This window comes from Clarias gariepinus, chromosome 7 (assembly GCF_024256425.1).
Source record: "Clarias gariepinus isolate MV-2021 ecotype Netherlands chromosome 7, CGAR_prim_01v2, whole genome shotgun sequence".
NCBI lineage: Eukaryota > Metazoa > Chordata > Actinopteri > Siluriformes > Clariidae > Clarias > Clarias gariepinus.
The window spans coordinates 7,190,995-7,209,864 of record NC_071106.1 but is presented as its reverse complement, the minus strand read 5'-3'; the positions used below and the strand labels follow the sequence as shown (position 1 = coordinate 7,209,864).

Below are 18,870 nucleotides of genomic sequence, written 5' to 3'. Positions count from 1 at the left end.
CCCTCAGCGGATGGCCCGGACCGACCCCTCCCAGCTCTCTCTGTGGGCGTGGCCACAGATGGAAGTCCTCTCTGACCTTCGGCGGCTGAGCGGCTTACCCCAGCTGGGAGGAAATGGCCATGACGTAACCCCCTTTGCAGCCTTTTCCTCTTTGGCTGCATTATCGCCATACTCTGGCTCCATCTATTTTAGAACCTTGAGCTTCAGCAGTAAGCTCGCAGCTGTCCTTGTGGTGGCATTCAAAGACGTACTTGCCCCTTTTTGAAGTCTGTGGGGCGCGTTCCATTGCCCTGTTAGCTTGCCGCTCTTCTATGCTGTTGCACGCGCGTCGCACTCCCACTGCGTAGTAATATCCAGTCTTTCAACAGACAGATAGACTGACAGCCAGACTCAGAGCTACACTTCCCACAGTGTTTATGTTGCGGGGAGAAACCTGGGACCATTCTCGGCGATGCCTTACCAGCCGTGCCTATTTACCCCGTGCCCCACACCTTCGCACACCTGCAGATAGCGGAGGCTGCCTATCTAGCAAGCTTCAGAGTGAGCGCCCAGCGTATTTGCTCCCTTTCTGATTTTCTTTTGTTGCATATTTGTCACACTTAATTGATTCAGATTATTATTCCAATGTTATTATTACAGAAAAATATTCCAAGTACATACAAATTTTATTTTTTAAATGGTGATTTTATTTATTATAGAAAAATATTTATTCTAACCTCAATCATTTAAATGTGAAAAAATCAGGAAGGGGACAAATGAAATCAGGAAGGAGGCAAACGATGTCAGCTGTAGCAGGTATAGCAAGTTCAACGATGAAATGAAGAGATTTATGACCATTCTTTTTTTTTTTTTGCATGAAGCCTGCTAGAAAAATTCTTAAATTAACTGAATAGACTGTGTTCTGCTAATGACTATACCATCCAATTTCAAAGGCTTGCTGCTTCCAGCAGATGGGGATCAGATGCTAGGAATTTGCACAAACTCTGTTGAAGCTAGTGGCACAGGAGTTACCCACAGAACTCTGCAATCTCATGAATCAGGCCAGTTGGATCGATGCGGATCTCAGATCATAAAAGACTAGAGAAATTTCAGTCAACGGCCAGACTCCCACTACCCAAATACCTCCCTCGACCCTCCTCCCCACGAACCAAGCCCCAGGAGGGGCCCTTGCAACTGGACAGAAACCACACCTCTCCTGAGGAACGACGGTCCTGCAGAGTGGAGGGTGCCTGTTTCTACTGTGGGAGATCTTGTCGCCAACTCAAAAACTGTCCAGTAAGAAGGAGGCGCTCTCTATTCCAACTGGGAGCACTGAAGGGCATTACTCCCGGACCAATGCCGGCTGCTCCTTGTCTTACTAATCCACGGACAACGGACTCACCTGGTGCAGGCTCTGATTGATTCAGGTTCAGACCGCAATATGATCGATGCGGCTTCAGCCAAGGAACTCCTCCCTTCAGACTAAAGATCTCAGGCAAACACTCAGAGCAGACCTCAGTGTTTATCATGGAGGGAGCCACTTTTATCCCAGGCTTGCCCCGGTCACAACCTGCAAATCGACTGGATCAGGAATACGATTGTAACTTGGAACCCGTCATGTTCCATGACTTGCTTGCGAGCTGCTGCCATGTCTTACCTCTCACCATGTATAGGTGAGAACAGCTGATTCACACCTGGGGAGGGTTGAATTATTTGTATTTAAATGTTGTCTGACATTGTAAAGCACACACAGAACCACTAAAAGAACAACAACCCAGGATAAATAGGAATAAGAGGCCCTGATTATACTGCACAAATATTATTTAGTACAACAAAATTTCTCTGTGCTCTGGAAAACTTTATGCGTGCGGTTGAGCGCTGATTAGACTATGTTGAAAATTAAAGAGGAGGAAGTAAACAACAATAGCCCAAAGCATTTTAATTTAGACTTTAAAAAATAATCCTGCATCTATTTTTAGGCATGCCAGCTGGCATTTTTTTAGTTAGAAGTTTTCAAGACAAATCGTATAATGCCAACATGACATCAAACATTCCCCTTGTTAATAATTCAACTCAGGAGGACAGAAGGCTTCGAGAACAACTGGGTGCATGGAGGATGGAACTTTCGGAAGATAGTTTGGGTGAAGATGCAGAACAGCTTTAATTAGCCCAGGGGCAAAGTCTATGCAGGACGGGGAAACTGACAAAGCCTGCAAATCCCCAATTCTTTTTAAAAAAAATGATGGCCATAAGAAAAAAACATCTTAAGGGTCAGAAGCCTGACAGGCACTTACTCTAGTGGTTCGAAAAGGGTGTCAATTAGATCTTCGAGCACAATAGCTAAGTCCCAAGTAGGGACCATCGCTCTAGTGGGCGGCCTCAACCGTTTAGCTCCACAAATAAAATGGGCAACTAAAGGGTGCTTTCCCACATAAACCCCATCGGTCAGTCATGACAAGCCAAAATAGTGGCTACATACGTTCTGAGAGTGCTAGGGCATAAGCCTGAGGACAACTTTTCTTGCAAGAACTCCAGCACTGAAACAATTCGGCAGTGGACTGGGGCCACATGTTTTGCCATGCACCAATTTTCAAATCCACTCCATTTAAAGGCATAAGTTCTGAAGAATAGTTTAAATTATGCTGGCTGGAAAACCAGCATCTCTTAATTGGTCCCCCTCAGGGTCAAGACGTGAAGGTTGCGGAGCTTGGGCCGGGGATGAAATATTGGCCCCTGAGACAAAAGATCCCTCCTTACTGAAATCACTCACAGTGAGCCGTTGAGGAGAAATATTAGATAGAACCACACTCTGTTCAGCCAACTGGGCGCTATCAATAAAAGGCTCAAACCCTGTTGACGGACCCTCGCCAGGACTTCCGGGAGCAGAGCTATTGGTGGGAATGCATGGGCCATCGCATCCAGACCCAGGGAAGCGGGAGGAGTCTGAGAGTAGTAAAGGGGACATTGTGCTGTTTCTTGCGAGGCAAAAAGGTCCACCTTTGCTACATAAAATCTCTCCCAGATTTGTGTGACTACTATAGGGTAGCGTTTCCATTCCCCATGTGTCACAGCTTGTCTGGAAAGCAAGTCTGCTCCCACATTCATATGCCCTGGAATGTAAATCGCCCTGAGGGACAGGAACCAAAGCAGAACCTGGTGCGCTAGCTTGTTCACCCCCACGGTCCTGGGCGGATGGACTCAGGACTTCTTTTTTGCGGAGATGATGCTCCTTAAGTCCGGTCTTATTAAGGCGGATTGCGAAGCGCAGCAAACCCCACCCCAGTCTCTACGAGGGGGTGCCCGGCTCGTCATACTCTCCTTCTGCGCTTTACGCCTCGTAATTTGAAATCAATACCTGAGCATTGTTTCTGACCATGTCCATCCCTTTATGACCACCATGTACCCATCCTCTGATGGCTACTTTCAGCAGGATAATGCACCATGTCACAAAGCTCAAATAATTTTAAATTAGTTTTTTAATCATGACAGTGAGTTCACTGTACTAAAATGGCCCCCACAGTCACCAGATCTCAACCCAATAGAGCATCTTTGGGATGTGGTCGAACGGGAGCTTCCTGCCCTGGATGTGCAGCCCACAAATCTCCATCAACTGCAAGATGCTATCCTATCAATATGGGCCAACATTTCTAAAGAATGCTTTCAGCACCTTGTTAAATCAATGCCACATAGAATTAAGGCAGTACTGAAGGTGAAAGGGGGTCAAACACCGTATCAGTATGGGGTTCCTAATAATCCCTTAGGTGAGTGTATATGCAATAAACAGCATCCTATTAAATGTTCATAAAAAAAACATTTATTTTTCAAAAGCACAAGAAATAATTAACAGCGACATCATCACTATACTATTACTCACAAGGGCAGAATGGAGTAATAACACAAATAGGCTGAGGCAGCTTCTACAGAGCAGGATCTCTCTGTGACTTCAGATATCTTTTTTGCAGAACAAAACTATCTAGCCCTGGTCTCATTTTAACATACAAACACTGTCTATGACTTTTCAGGTAGGCCTCACTATTTCATAGCAACATTACAAAAAGTCCTATACAGGAGCACGCTGCTTTGGATAGTTAATGTCAAAAATATAAAATGCCTTGAAGCACACATCAACTGCCCCAAGTAGTGTGCATTGCTCCAGAACCTGCCCCACCAGAATGACAAATGCCTGAGAGCAGCACTGGTCATTATCTTTTAACATCAGGATGTAGGGGTATAGCTTTGCCACTTTAGCCTACTGTGGGTATTCCATCATGTTGGCTACAACCTTAAAAAGAATAAATTGAAAGAAAGTAAAAATTTTGTTGAATAGCAAAGCTTAAACTGAATAAGACTCCTAATTTAGTGTGTAATAGAATTTATACTAAATAAAAAAATGACAAAGCTGTCCATTAAGATACGGTATAGATAACCAGAAACAAAAACATGAAGACAGCTACAACCAAAAATAAAACACCAAAATAAGCATGGCTTTTAAGATAAAGCTCCTAAATATTATTTTTGTTTATATCAGACTAGTTGATCTTGTTGTCTGCGTTGATTTTAAGCTAATTACTGAAAAAATGTCATAGCTGGTGTTATACTGGCACATTACAATCGACCAAATATTAATACTTCAATCTAGTAGTTACGCGTTGACTGATAATTCAGTCACAAGCAACTTTGGTTAAGGAGGGCTACCTGGTTAATTTACATGCAATTACTGATGATACATTTGCATACTTGCCAAAGGGAAAAAAGTATAAAATGTTATAACTCGGGAGAAATGCGGGAGAAATTTGACCGTGGAGTAAATTACTAGCTATTGCAAAAACGGAAGGGTTAGCAGGTATGCATATTTGTGAGAAGATCAGTGTTTTTGTAACACCCCAGCATTTTATTGTCTCAAGCAGTGACATTAATAAAGTTCTAAGGCTTGCAGCCTAACTAAATGCCTGCGTCATGCTAGCACAGTTTAGCGTTCATTCATCACTTCACCACTTCGTACACCCTGCAAGCATTCTACTAAGAAAGCTAAAAAGCTCAGACATCTTAGGCGTTTCTTTTATACACAGGTGGGGTTCTTTGGCTAACCAGCAGTTATTGTTGGCTAAATTATCATACCTCAGACCAGCCATATGTGACTTAGGTTAGTGAACATGTGTGTACAGACCTTGTATTTAACGTCATTTTCCCTTAAATGCACAAGGAGGATGAACCGTCATCAGCGCTCAAAAGAGAAGACACGAAGCTGACAGCCGCTGAATACGCCGGTGAACTTTGGGGGAGGGGCCACGCGAACTTCAACCCAGTAGCTGGGTTACACAAAGACTACCCAACTCTCTGTAAATAACCCAGAAAAATGACCCAACAAAGGCAACCCAGTGTTTGGGTAGAAAAAAAACAACCCAGCATTTTTTGTGTGCAGTTTATGAATTATTTGCATGTTTGGGGTTTCTTCCTTCATTCTTATAGCTTCCCTTTGAATTGATTACTGTGGCCAGTGACCCACTCTCACCAAAGCGGCATTGATCACACCTTTTGAGAGCACATGCAGACCCAACATGTAAAGGGCAAAACACTAGTCGTTTGTATGGTTGTAAATTAATTTGTATATTGACTAAATTAATTCAGAAATAATTGAGAAACAGAGCCACCATCCCATCATGTAATGACATCACAGGGGCTAACACTGATTTGTTAAAACTAAATTGTCCTAGCAAAGCATGTCTATAAATATCTGAAGAGCATATCTGTTAAGGCATGGAGCAGGAAATGCATTGGGCAAACTTTATCATGTTATTCCATGGACTACTTATTTATTTTAGCCTGGCAAGGGGGGAAAATTGCCATATTCTGGAAAACCCTGAATATCCTCTGCTGTCAAAAGATGGAGATGTGATAATTGGAGCTATCTTTTCAATATTTATACCAGATTGTACACAGATGGAGTCACTGACATATACTGAAAAACCACAACTCTTAATCTGCATTAGGTTTGTAATGAAGACCTGTAATGAAGACCTAATAGAATATTTCTTCCCTTCAAATTATTTTAAATATTAAGCTTATTTTTGTATATTTGTAGATTTAACCTCAGTGAATTCCGCTTTGCCCAGACCATGATTTTTGCAATTGATGAAATCAACAGAAGCAACACCTTGCTCCCAAATATCTCAGTTGGTTACAGAATTTATGACAATCGTCTCTCAAGATTGCTATCTATGAAGGCAGCCATGGCTTTGATGAATGGTTTGGGAATGAACGCAGATGCCAGTTGCTCCGGACAAGCAATTGTACAGGCTATAATAGGGGAGTCAGAGTCATCTCCTACTATAGCACTCACAAGAATTACAGGTTCTTTCAAGATCCCAGTGGTAAAAATTTATTTAATCTTTATTTATTAACAAATAATTTAACTGGTACAAGCCAGTTTAAAAACAGGCATGATATGATTATGCCAATTAAGAGAGCACTGTCTGTGGTTAAGTCAGCATACTGTATTTTCTTTTTTATCCCCTTTCTATTTAGTCCTCCGATATAAGTTTCTTTCTTCAACAGTCAGGAAAAGCACACTATTACTTTTACTCAAGTTAAATATATTCCAACAAATTTAACCTATGTAAATGTACACTATTTGTGTTTTGAACGATTTATTTAATTTCTATAGCCTGTAAGGTGGTGCAGAAAATTTTATTTCTGTCCCATGACCTCAAGGTGTGATGTTAAATTCTGTGCTAGGGTTACTGCCTGTAAAGAGTTTTTCATATTCTCTTCATCTTCATGTAAGGTTTCCTACCAGTATGCATAGCATGTTATTACATGTTAACTGGTGATAGTATATTCCCCTAGGTGTGAATATTGTGCTGTGATGTGGATAAATTCACCTAACTTCCACCTTATATTTTAAGGATTAGCTCTGTGTCTACTATATCCCTAATCAGGATCAGCAGTAACACTCAAAACACTAAAGCTCTTCTTACTATTAGAATAATTTTTATGAGCACACTTTTGGATTTATAGTTAAATAAATATTGTTAAATAAAAACGTGAAACTTTTTATACCTAGGTAAGTCATGCTGCCACATGTGATTGTTTGAGCAACAGAAAAGAGTACCCTTCTTTCTTCAGGACCATAGCAAGCGACTACTACCAGAGTAGAGCATTAGTATATTTGGTCAAGCACTTTGGCTGGTCTTGGGTTGGAGCTGTGAACAGTGATAATGATTACGGAAATGATGGAATGGCCATTTTTATAAATGCAGCGAAAGAGGAGGGCATATGTGTTGAGTACTCTGAGAAGTTTGACCGGTCAGATATCGCAAAAATTATAAAAGTGGTAGATATTATCAAGACAGGAACAGCCAAAGTAATTGTCATATTTCTTACCCACTTTGATATGAAAATTCTAATGAGCCAGCTTATTCTAAAGAATGTTACTGGCTACCAGATGATTGGTGTTGACGGATGGATTACTTCTGTTGACCTAGTAACACCAGGAACTTTCAACATACTGGCTGGATCCATTGGTTTTGCTGTAGAGAAATTGAAGATTGATGGTTTTTCTAACTATGTCACAAATGAATTCTATCATTCAGCAATTCCTTGTTTGCATGAAAAGGGTACATTTTCTCATTTAGGAAACAACTGCAGCAAATATAAAGACATTATTAAAATTCAAAATTACACACAAGATTTATCAGAACTGAGATATTCAAATAACATTTACAATGCAGTTTATGCTGTGGCACATTCTTTGCACAGCCTTTTAAAGTGCACACAAAACCAGAGTTGTGAGAAGGACAAAATAATTCAGCCATGGCAGGTAACACAAAGTTGATAAGCAAAACAGGTCATGTCCATGACTGATTTATTGATGAAATAAATTAATTGTTTTTCTCCCATTGTAGGTTCTTGAGTCTCTAAAAAAGATAAATTTTACCACTAAATTCGGAGACCGTGTTTGGTTCGACAGTACTGGGGCAACAGCTGCAAAGTATGAGGTAATAAATTGGCAACAGGGACTAAATGGGCAAGTGAAGTTTCAGGTTGTGGGTTACTATGATGGTTCTTTGCCAAGAGGACAACAGTTTGTCTTAAATGCTGAAAATATAGTCTGGGCTGGAGAGAAAGGAGAGGTACATTGTTTGGTCTTTTTTATTATTACAATATACGTGAATAAAAATTTATAATTTTGTGCTATTATATCAGGAATTTTAAATGTCCTATATAATATCCAAAATATTGATCACATAGAAGCCAAGGTCTGTGTGCAGTGAGAGCTGTCCTCCGGGCACCAGAAAAGCTACACAGAAAGGAAGACCTGTTTGCTGTTATGACTGTATACCATGTGCAGAGGGAGAGATCAGTAATGAAACAGGTAATGTCCACATTACCATATTTATGAGACAAGCTGTGAATTGTACATTATGTATCCTCCTTTTATTATTTAGGATACAGTTCCTAAATAATTGTATTAATAAATAAAACCCTAATATAAATGTTGTTTTTCTTTGTAACAATGATGACCCTAATTATTTTGCAGATTCAAATAACTGTGAGCAGTGTCCAGAAGAATTTTGGTCTAATTCTGACAAAGATAAATGTGTGTTGAAAATTATAGAGTTTATCTCATTTACAGAGGTTATGGGCATAGTACTGGTAGCTTTTTCCTTAGTTGGAGCTGTATTAACTGTGTTAGTAGCTATTTTATTTCTAATAGAAAGAGACACTCCTATTGTTAGGGCAAACAATTCTGAACTGAGTTTCCTGCTGCTGTTCTCCCTGACTCTGTGTTTCCTCTGTTCATTAACCTTTATTGGACGGCCCTCTCAGTGGTCCTGTATGCTGCGTCACACAGTGTTTGGGATCACCTTTGTCCTTTGTATCTCCTGTGTTTTGGGGAAAACTGTAGTTGTGCTAATGGCTTTCAGGGCTACTCTTCCAGGCAGTAATGTCATGAAATGGTTTGGGCCTCCACAGCAGAGACTCAGTGTACTTGCCTTAACTTTTGTACAGGTCCTTATTTGTGTGCTTTGGTTAAGAGTTGCACCTCCTTTTCCCTACAAGAACATGAATTACTACAAGGAAAAGATCATATTAGAATGTAACATAGGCTCAACTATAGGATTCTGGGCTGTGCTGGGTTATATAGGTGTTCTGGCTTTAATGTGCTTTGTTTTGGCTTTTTTTGCTCGAAAGTTGCCAGAAAATTTTAATGAAGCTAAATTTATCACATTCAGCATACTCATATTCTGTGCCGTGTGGATCACCTTTATTCCAGCCTATGTCAGCGCTCTTGGAAAATTTACTGTAGCTGTGGAGATATTTGCTATTTTGGCCTCTAGTTTTGCTTTACTATTTTGTATCTTTACACCTAAATGTTATATTATTCTGTTCAAACCTGAACTGAACACTAAGAAAAATATGATGGGTAAAATGGCATCTAAATCATTTAGAGAAAAAAGGTGCTAAATATGCAAACATAATAATCATTTTAGCCATGCCCTCACCTGGCTCTGTCCCTCTGCCGTGTCATTACAATGTGCATCGCAGTGAAAACAATTGCCTTTTTTGAAACCTAATTATTATACACATACACTACTGCTCAAAAGTTTAGGATCACTTGGACTTTCTTTGTTTTTGTTTAGTGATTTTATTTTCTACATTCTACAACAAAGCTGGGTATTTTAAAACTATAAAATAACACATATGGAATTAGGTAATTACATAACAACAACAACAACAACAGTCAGTTCTTATTTTAAGCCACAGAGTTCAGACTTTCTGGAATAAATCTTGCAAGAACAGTATTGCCAAGTGCATTTGCAAAATTGATCAAGCACCATGATGAAACTGGCTCTCATGAAGACCTTCCCAGGAAGACAAGACCAAAACTTACCTCTGCTGTAGAGGAGAAGTTCATTTAGAGTTACCAGCCACACAAATCAATAAGAGCGCCCAGATTAGAGCAGTGGTTCTCAAACATTTTCTGTCATTCCCCACTTAAGAGGGTGGGGGAATTTTTAAGCCCCACTTGTCAACAAAATGATAACGAAATCGGCCAAGTTTACTATTTATTGATATATAAATTTCTGAACCAATAAGATCAAATAACACCAAGTTCAAAACAGATAAAATATACATGCAATTGTTATCACTTATCTAGAGCTTTCTTTCAAAGAGGTAGAGTGGCTTATTAACGTGACTGGGGTGTGTTATCTCTGAGTGTCTTCTTACTTCGTTCGGTCTCATGCTGTCTGCTGCCAGCGGGTTAAGACACAAAACACACACGGGGCTTCATCATGTTTTCCTTTTGGCTGGCTATTTGGTTGATTAGGCTGATAGTGCTGAATCACCTGCTTTTTTGTGGTCCATGTAACAAATGTATCCATTGACGATATTATGCTCACTACATACAGTACGCCACTGACCTGGTTTGTGTCCGCGGTAAAGTTAGTTTGATATTCGCATCTCCGAATTCAATAGCTGCATAAATAATCCCGCAAATAAGATACCCACATATATTTCCTCTCTACATTGTCTTTAAGCTAAATCTGCCTTAAATTATACATGTTTAAAAGCATAAACACCATTATTCTCTACGGTGCAAAGAATGATTTAGGGATCATCGCAAAATGCCGCACAGCAACCCAAATTGTAAAACGAAATTGATCTTGCTTTTTGTTCAGTGCCTGAAGGATCAAAAATCAACTTTCTAGAAACTAGAAATGCCAGACTAGTACTGCCTGATAAAATATATATTTTTAACAAAAATACAGAAACATCAGCATACACATTGGAATAAATGAAATTACATATATAATACCGAATGCTTCCTTAGATATTGTTCCTCTGCAATTAACATGCCGACGTTAAACAGTTATTGTTGCACTATGGTTCCACTTTTTTTCTGATTTTATTTTAATTTAGCTGTAATAATTATCCATTTCTTTGCGAGTGATTGTTTAGTTTCGAGTGTCCGATCTTTATTGTCAATAAAGAAAAGCATGAATTAGAATAGGTTCTAATTCCCTCCCGTTCATTGAGCCCCACCTGTCATGTCTGTATTCCCCACTAGTGGGGCGCACCCCACACTTTGAGAACAACGGGATTAGAGCCATTATAAAGGCTTTATAGATTATGAAAAGCAGATAACTCTCAAAATTAACTGTTGAAAGATTATTGATTATTTTGGATGCCGAATAAAAATCAGGAACGACCATGGAGTTAGAAAGTAATCCCAAACTTTAGAGCGGTAATGTACCTATAATTTTACTTTACTATTCTGTATATTTAGATCTAAATGTTATATTTATCTATTTAAACCTCAACTTAACACAAAATAAAATATGATGGGTAAGATGACATCTAAATCACTTTGAGAGAAAAAAGGTGCTAACATAAACATAATCTGCAAATTTTATTTTGTTTATTTTGGGCATGGCTTTGCCCATGATAGCCTCAGATTCCTGTTCTTGGCTGACAAAGGTGAAACCTGATTTTCTGATATTATAATAGACATGTCTTTAATTTTGTCTGTAAGTCAGAGCAACAATGATAAGGCATGGTAAATTAAACTTCGAATCATCCTGTTGCGTTCTACGTAATTTAAGTTCCCTGATGTCTTCCATCTAATGTTGTCACCTGATCAGTTTGTTTCTCTGTTATCCTGATTAGTTTCCTGTTCCTGATCTGTTTATGTTTCGTGTTAATAAATGTCACTGTCTATGCTGTGTCTGTGTCTTGTTTAAATCATACACTGAGATTATTCAAAAAGGAAAAAAAAAAATCACATCGTAACAGATTCAACCCTTTTTTTTTGCACAGATGGCACCATAAAGCACGGACACAAGGCGAGGTCTTACGGGAAAAGGGTGATTTATTTAGGAAAATGGGAAAGGAAAGGGTTAAAGGAGGAAGAACGGAAAGAAAGTGAAGGGAAGAATGTGCACGTGCAGACCTGGTGGGCAGTGCCCCGCTAGCATGCAGGCACGGGCTGGTGAGTGGTGGACAACGGACAAAGCAGCAGCATGGGCCCTCTCCTTCAGCAAATGGCCGAACCGACCCCTCCCAGCTCTCTCTGTGGGCATGGCCTCAGATGGGAGTCCCTTCTGATGTCTGGCGGCTTTCCCCGGCTGGGGGAAAATGGCCATGATGTAACCCTCCTTGCAGCCTTTTTCTCTTCGGTTTTTGATAAAAAAAAACTAATTTTAGACAATGTAATTCGTATGGAAAGTGAATTTTTGGTGCATCCATTGCTGCGGAGACGACAAGATGACATGATCACCTTTATCACTACAGCCGAAACCACAGACATCACTAATTTATCAATAAATTTTTTAAATGGTCAGAGTTCCGACATGTTCATAATCATTAGTCTACTTTTGCCGGTGCACTCTGAAAAACTTTGTGTGCGGTTGAGTGCTGATTAGACTAGGTAGCAAATTAAAGAGGAGGATCATTTACTGTAAATTAAATTAACAAATAATATAAGTAAAAAACAATAGCCCACACTCTAAAAAATAAAACTGTGCTGTACTCTTTTTTTTGTTGTTGGTGAAACATTTTTACACTTAAAAATATTGAGTAAATATAAAAGTTGTAAAATTATGTAAATTATACTTCATGAATTGTGTACAAGTCAGAAAAAAATTTTTGGTAGACCTGAATAACTATATTTAGTACAATGGTGTACAAAATTGAGTAAATGTAATGAAAATCAGAAGTTAATGCAATGGTTACCCTAAGTGAAAATTAGTAAAATAATTGAATTAACTATCTTTAACCTTTACTCAAGGGGTATTTTAATTCAGGTCAATGTATCTACCAACACCAAATTATAAACAAAGAAACAATACACACATTACAGTCACATTTGACATCTGAAAGATTGCACACCTTCATGCTTTAGTTTTCTGCAAATGTGTGCAGACCTTCTCAGGTCTTAAAGAAGCAATGACAGTGTAAATATATACAGGATACTGACTATCCATGACCAACAGTAACACACTCGATAATAATCGAAATTTCTTTTGATGATGCGACAAATGTGCAGACCTTTCACTGCCATCCCTCAAACTGGCACCTAAAAAAAGGAATTAAAGTAAAATACAAGTAAGTACAAGTGTGACTGTTACTGTAAAGTTTACCAGACTGGTAAAATAGTTCAACCAGTAGTTCTTTCAAATACATACTTTTTGGACTAATATACATCATCACAATGATTTATGAGTGGTGTTCAAGTCAAAACGGCACTTATGATGACAATTGTCTGAAACGAAGATGTAAAGCTGATTTAATTTTACAGAGACCTTTGCTGATAAAATTTAAGGGGAACATTCCAGGGGAATGCTTTTACAAAAAACAGACTGCTTTGATCACCAAAGGCATTTTGCTTTTGCAGAACCATGCACAACTTTTCCTGTAAAGAAAAAAAATATAGAGAGAAATAAAGGGACGTTTTACTCAAATAAGTGGGTTCTTTTATTCGACACAATCAAAGGTCCTGCTTTGACTTGAATGTCCCTTTTAAATGTCTTTGTCCCTTGTATAAAAATGATAACCAACTTTATTTATGCATTACTATCAACTATATATTTTTTTTTACTTTAGTTATTGGAAAATGTAGTATATTCTAGTGGAAAGGTTGTATATTCTGGGTTCATTTTAGGTAAAGTAAAATTTTGCAAGCCTTATTTTAGTTCTGTAACATTTAAAAAGTTGACATTTACCTCCTGTTTTATCTCCATTATAATTTTTTTTTTGTGGTGTGGTGCTGTGAAAGAGATATTTTAAATATATAACGTTTTACACAAAAAAATACATTAAAAATCACTCAGTTTCTTTTACTTACATATCACAACATACGTAACATATTTCACTGCAATATTTTAATTTTATATTACTTTCACAATTATAACTCTCAGAGAAATGTACTTTTACTAAATATTTATATTTCATAGCTTTAGTTACTAGTATGTTACTTAGCAAATGTATTTAATCAACAGAAAATGTAAACATTTTTAAGCACACTGTTTTGTTTGTGAAGTACTTGTAGTATTTTTGCACTTTAAATACATTTGAAGTTAAGAACGTCATGTACTTATGACTAACTTGAGTAAAAAGTTGAGTTCAGTGTGTGAGGTGGACCATTACAAATGTGTTAATCATTTGAACATGTTAGTTTTATATCCTCCGCACAGTGGTGGTACGCTGAAATTCAAATATTGAGGCACAACCGCGGCCGCCTACACAGAGAAACCCGAAGGAAACCTGGACATGCATGTGCATGCTGCTCGGTGTTAAATTTCTCCTTTTACACCAGATTTTATGTATCTGTATTAACCGCACTTTAGCTGAGTAGTTTGGTGGTTGGAACAAACGAGTAAAAATCACAATGAACACCAGGACTGACCTATTGCTAGTTATCGTTAGCTATGGAGCTGTGACACGATTCAGAGCAGTAACTTAACAGTAACACCCTATAAAGTTGTGTATGCAGGCAGACAGAGTTATTACTTCAGTAACTTGTGTTAGCTGCTCATTTACCAGAGACCTGAGTGAAGGGGGGCTGAAGGGGGGCTCGCTCGCGTTTACTGCCCCCTTCTCTCAGGTTGGCAAACAAACACACAAACTCTCTGCCTTACACAGACACAAAAACACACGCACACTCAAACACTGCAAGCACTAAGACCCAGCAGGGGAGACGATAGGTCTCGGCTTTACAGCTCTCCTCCTCTCAGGTTGCCAAACAAACACACAAACTCTTCTCTATCGCGGCTGTTTTCAAAGGTGAGGAGCTGATTAATTTTTATTTTTTTGTTGTGGTTGTTGTTGTTTTACTTTACAGTAATGATCCCGTTAGTATGCGCTCATGCGAGTGTGACTAGCGATGTTCCTGCTAATTTTTAATCGGTTTTAAAAACGGTCTCTCCATTAATGTGTGTGTGTGCGCGCGCGCGTGTGTGTGTGTGTATTCACCCATCAGGAGAGACGATTACCTACAATTCCCCTGCAAGAGAGAGAAAAACCGTTGGCTCACTTGTGATAACGTGACGCTCGGTGTCAAAACAAGAAGCGCATGCGTGAAACATGATACTCGGTGCTCTAACTAAGACAATGCTCGTTTTTCAAGTCAAAAATTATTGAAACTCGTTGCTCGTCTTGCGGAACACTCGTACACCGCGTTACTCGTAATCCGAGGTTCCACTGTATTTATTTTTCATTTACCTACTACTATTCCCATATTATGGTTAGTTTAAGACAATCACATTAATCTGATTATTGCATGATTATTTGTATTGCTAGTTTTGAACCTACACTACTAAAATCAAGATTACGTGATTACATGTATGCATATATAGTAGATTATTATTGTGTATACTAGTTCAATTTGGTAAAGTAACGGTTAATATTAGTTGTAGCATGTTGCAGTATGCTTTGTTTTGTTATATTTCTTTTAATATGTACAAAATGCACATATTAGTGCATTTGTCCAGATTTTCCTATTGGGCCCATGTTTACAAAAATTCTCTTTTTTGTTCTAGTTCGCAGGCAGCGCCCTTCTCGTTCAACTTCTCGTCTGAGATTCCTTCTGGAAGCAGGTGGTTACACCTTTCCTTACTCAAACAGCCATATTCATCGCCTTTTCAGAGCACTTATTCCTGTGAGGATGGTATTGCTGAAGATTAGTGATTAATTAATTTTTTTTCCCCCAATCTGATAAATATGATTTATGTTGTTTATCTGCTTTTAAAATCAGAAGTCTGGCTCTTTGCGCTTTGTGTCCTAATTAAAGCAGAACCGAAAGCTTATTTTTATATTTTGGATCACGACCTGCATTTTCTGTATTTTCCCCTCAAATAAAGTTCCTTAATTTCTTGCACTCTGTGTGTACGGGTTGTTCTTGGGTCACACTTTGCATATTTTTCTTAATTATCATTACTCAACTATCATTAACCAACGTAAGAGTAAATATGATAATAAAATCATAGTAAATATTATTAGTATTATTATTACTGATTACAGATTAATATTTTTCCTGATGTTAGTTTTCTTATCTATTGCTCTGTTATATAACCTTTGCCTCCTGCCTGCATGTTTTTCTCACTTCCTCAATTTGTCGTGCGGGCGCCTCTTTAAACAAGTACTGCAAGAATCAAAGCCTCTTAAACAAAGGCCTTCTGGGTATTTGGTGCCTTCCACTTGACTACAATTATAGATTAGTAAATTTTTTCCACACTTGCGTGCGAGACAAATCCTCTGCATAAGCCTGTGTGCGATAGAGCAATATAGCAAAAAGTGATCAAAAACTGGCTTGATGTGCTGGTTTGATTGGCTTTATGGCAAAACTATCAATAATATTTTCTTTTATTGTGTGTATATGAGGACTGTCCATATTTATGGATTTACGCATTTGATTAATCTATGTATTTTAATGCATTACTTTTTTTTACACAGATTAATCATATGACTAAGCTTGACCCTACTAGCTTTCCATAGTATTATATCCCTGGCTGTATAAATGGTTTCAAGGTTGTTACTGTTGGGGATGGTGGTGGGGGATAGGCTCCCACTCCCTATAAAATGCTCCCAATGCCGCGCGTCTCAAATTGCCTCTGACAACCAAGTCCAGCTCTTGGCCTTCTAGTGTGGCTTAACTATTAAGCCTGGCAAAACTGTTTCTACTGACAGGAGAAGGAGTGAAGGCGGTCCACTGGCGCCTAAAAACCAGTCGCTTCAGGCAGGTGGGGCTCGTAATACTTGGATGGTAGCTCACCTAGGAGAAGGCAACTCTGATTCCAAACCTCCGCTGCCTTGCAGCATACCCTCTTATGGCAAAGGCTTAGGGAGTAAACCCCAACAGAAAATCTGGAACATAGAGATTACTCACCCTCTGGCTGTCAACGTCTTCTGGCCCAGTCAGCATTCTCAACGCATATGCCCCAACCCTCCGCTCCACTGCCGAGGAGAAAGATCAGTTCTACCAGGCCCTAGATGAAGCGATATTCAGGATTCCCAGCACTGAAGCCTTTACCTTCTTGGAAACTTCAACACAAGAGTAGGAGCTGACGTGGCCCACGTGCCTCAGAAGCTTTGGGAGGGGAAAGATCAACGAGAATGGCCAGAGACTGCTTGAGCTTTCCTGCCACCATGGCCTGTGCGTGACTAACACCTTCTTCAAGTGCAAAGAGATCCATCAGGCGTCATGGAGGCACCCGCGCTCCCGCCACTGGCACCAGCTTGACCTCGTCATCACTAGAAGAGCAAACATTGGCAGCGTCCTTCTCATCCGTAGTTACCATAGTGCAGACTGCGACACAGACCATGCCCTCGTGGAAAGTAAGGTGCGCATAACACCGAAGAGATTGCACCACTCAAAGAAGAAGGGTCGTCTACGCATCAACAGCAGCTGTGCCAGCAACCCCGAGAAAATCCAGCAATTCACCAGCAGGCTGGAAGATGCTCTCAGAGTGGGAGTGACAGCAGATGACAGCATCGATGCCAAGTGGCCACGTCTCCGCGACGCCGTGTATAACTCTGCCATTAGTGCCTATGGAAAGAAAGAGAGAAAGACCCCCCCCCCCCCACCTCCAAGACAGGTGATGTTATCACTGACCAGGAAAAGGAAATGCAGCGATGGACCAAGCACTACCTCGAGCAGTACGCAACGCTGAACATTGTAACAGACATCGCTCTCAAACACAGACCTGCCAGTTATGGAGGAGTTAGACACCCCACCGACTGTGGAAGAGCTCAGCAAAGCCATCGACTGCCTTGCCGGTGGGAAAGCACCTGGGAGTGACGGAATCCCTCCAGCAGTCCTAAAGAGCAGGAAATCAGCCCTTCTACAGCCACTCCACAACCTCCTCTGTCTCTGCTGGGATCAGGGTTATATCCCCCAGGACATGAGAGACGCCACCATCATCACTTTGTACAATAACAAAGGTGCCTGGAGTGACTGCAACAACTATTGGGGCATCTCCTTCCACAGCATCATTGGCAAAGTGTTAGCATGTGTCGCTCTAGCCGGCCTGCAGGCCCTCACTTCCCGCGTCTATCCAGAGTCCCAGTGTGGCTTCAGGGCTGGTCGATCAACAGTGAACTTGTAACTTGTACAGCTATAACGGCGAAACCTCCGAGGCCTTCCCAGTGAGCAGAGGAGTAAAGCAGGGCTGAGTCCTCGCGCCTACACTCTTCGCCATCTTCTTCTCCATGCTCCTCCAGTACGCCTTCAAGGACTGTAGCAAGGGTGTCTATATCCACACCAGGTCCGATGGCAAGCTCTACAACATATCCTGTCTCCGTGCCAAGACCAAAGTCACAGAGGTACTTATCCGTGAGCTGCTCTTCGTTGACGACGCAGCCTTGACATCAGACACCGAAAACGGACTTCAGCAGCTTGTCACATGTCTTTCCCACGCGTGTAAGGAGTTTAGACTGACCATCAGCCTGAAGAAGACCAACGTCATGGCTCAGGGCACAGTGACTCCCCCAAACATCGCCATTGACGGACACACCCTAGAGGGTGTCGAAAACTTCACCTACCTTGGGTCCAATATTTTCAGCTCGCTGTCTATCGACCCGGAGATCAACAGCAGAATCGCCAAGGCAGCCACATACATGGCCAAACTGAACCAGCAAGTGTAAAACAATTCCAGCCTCACTGAGAAGACCAGACTGCGTGTCTACCAAGCCTGTATACTCAGCACTCTCCTCTATGGTAGCGAGACATGGACCACCTATGCAAGACACGAAAGGAAACTCAATAGCTTCCACATGAGGTGCCTGCAGCGCATACTACAGATCAAGTGGCAGAATAGAATCCCCAACACTGAGGTGCTGGAGCGAGCTGACATGAGCAGCTTGCATGCAGCTCTCAGTGTGAGACGTCTC

General features: G+C 40.3%; 1 protein-coding gene across 1 annotated transcript; it reads left to right on the top strand.

Annotated features, from left to right (window-relative positions):
• The first annotated feature begins 5,769 nt into the window (after positions 1-5,769).
• LOC128528217 (extracellular calcium-sensing receptor-like) lies at positions 5,770-17,651 on the top strand. Its single transcript, XM_053500972.1, has 7 exons — positions 5,770-5,969; positions 6,062-6,350; positions 7,043-7,798; positions 7,884-8,111; positions 8,233-8,353; positions 8,519-9,440; positions 17,066-17,651. The coding sequence occupies exons 1-7, from the start codon at positions 5,770-5,772 to the stop codon at positions 17,649-17,651; spliced, it is 3,102 nt and encodes a 1,033-aa protein (XP_053356947.1).
• Positions 17,652-18,870: the final 1,219 nt, after the last annotated feature.

Excerpts from the sequence above, each read along its gene's own strand:
- LOC128528217 (XM_053500972.1), top strand. The coding sequence starts at position 5,770 with ATGTTATTCCATGGACTACTTATTTATTTTAGCCTGGCAAGGGGGGAA. Across the intron at positions 7,799-7,883 it reads AAATAATTCAGCCATGGCAG|GTTCTTGAGTCTCTAAAAAA; the intron begins GTAACACAAAGT and ends CTCCCATTGTAG. Across the intron at positions 9,441-17,065 it reads AAATCATTTAGAGAAAAAAG|AAGCTTTGGGAGGGGAAAGA; the intron begins GTGCTAAATATG and ends CACGTGCCTCAG.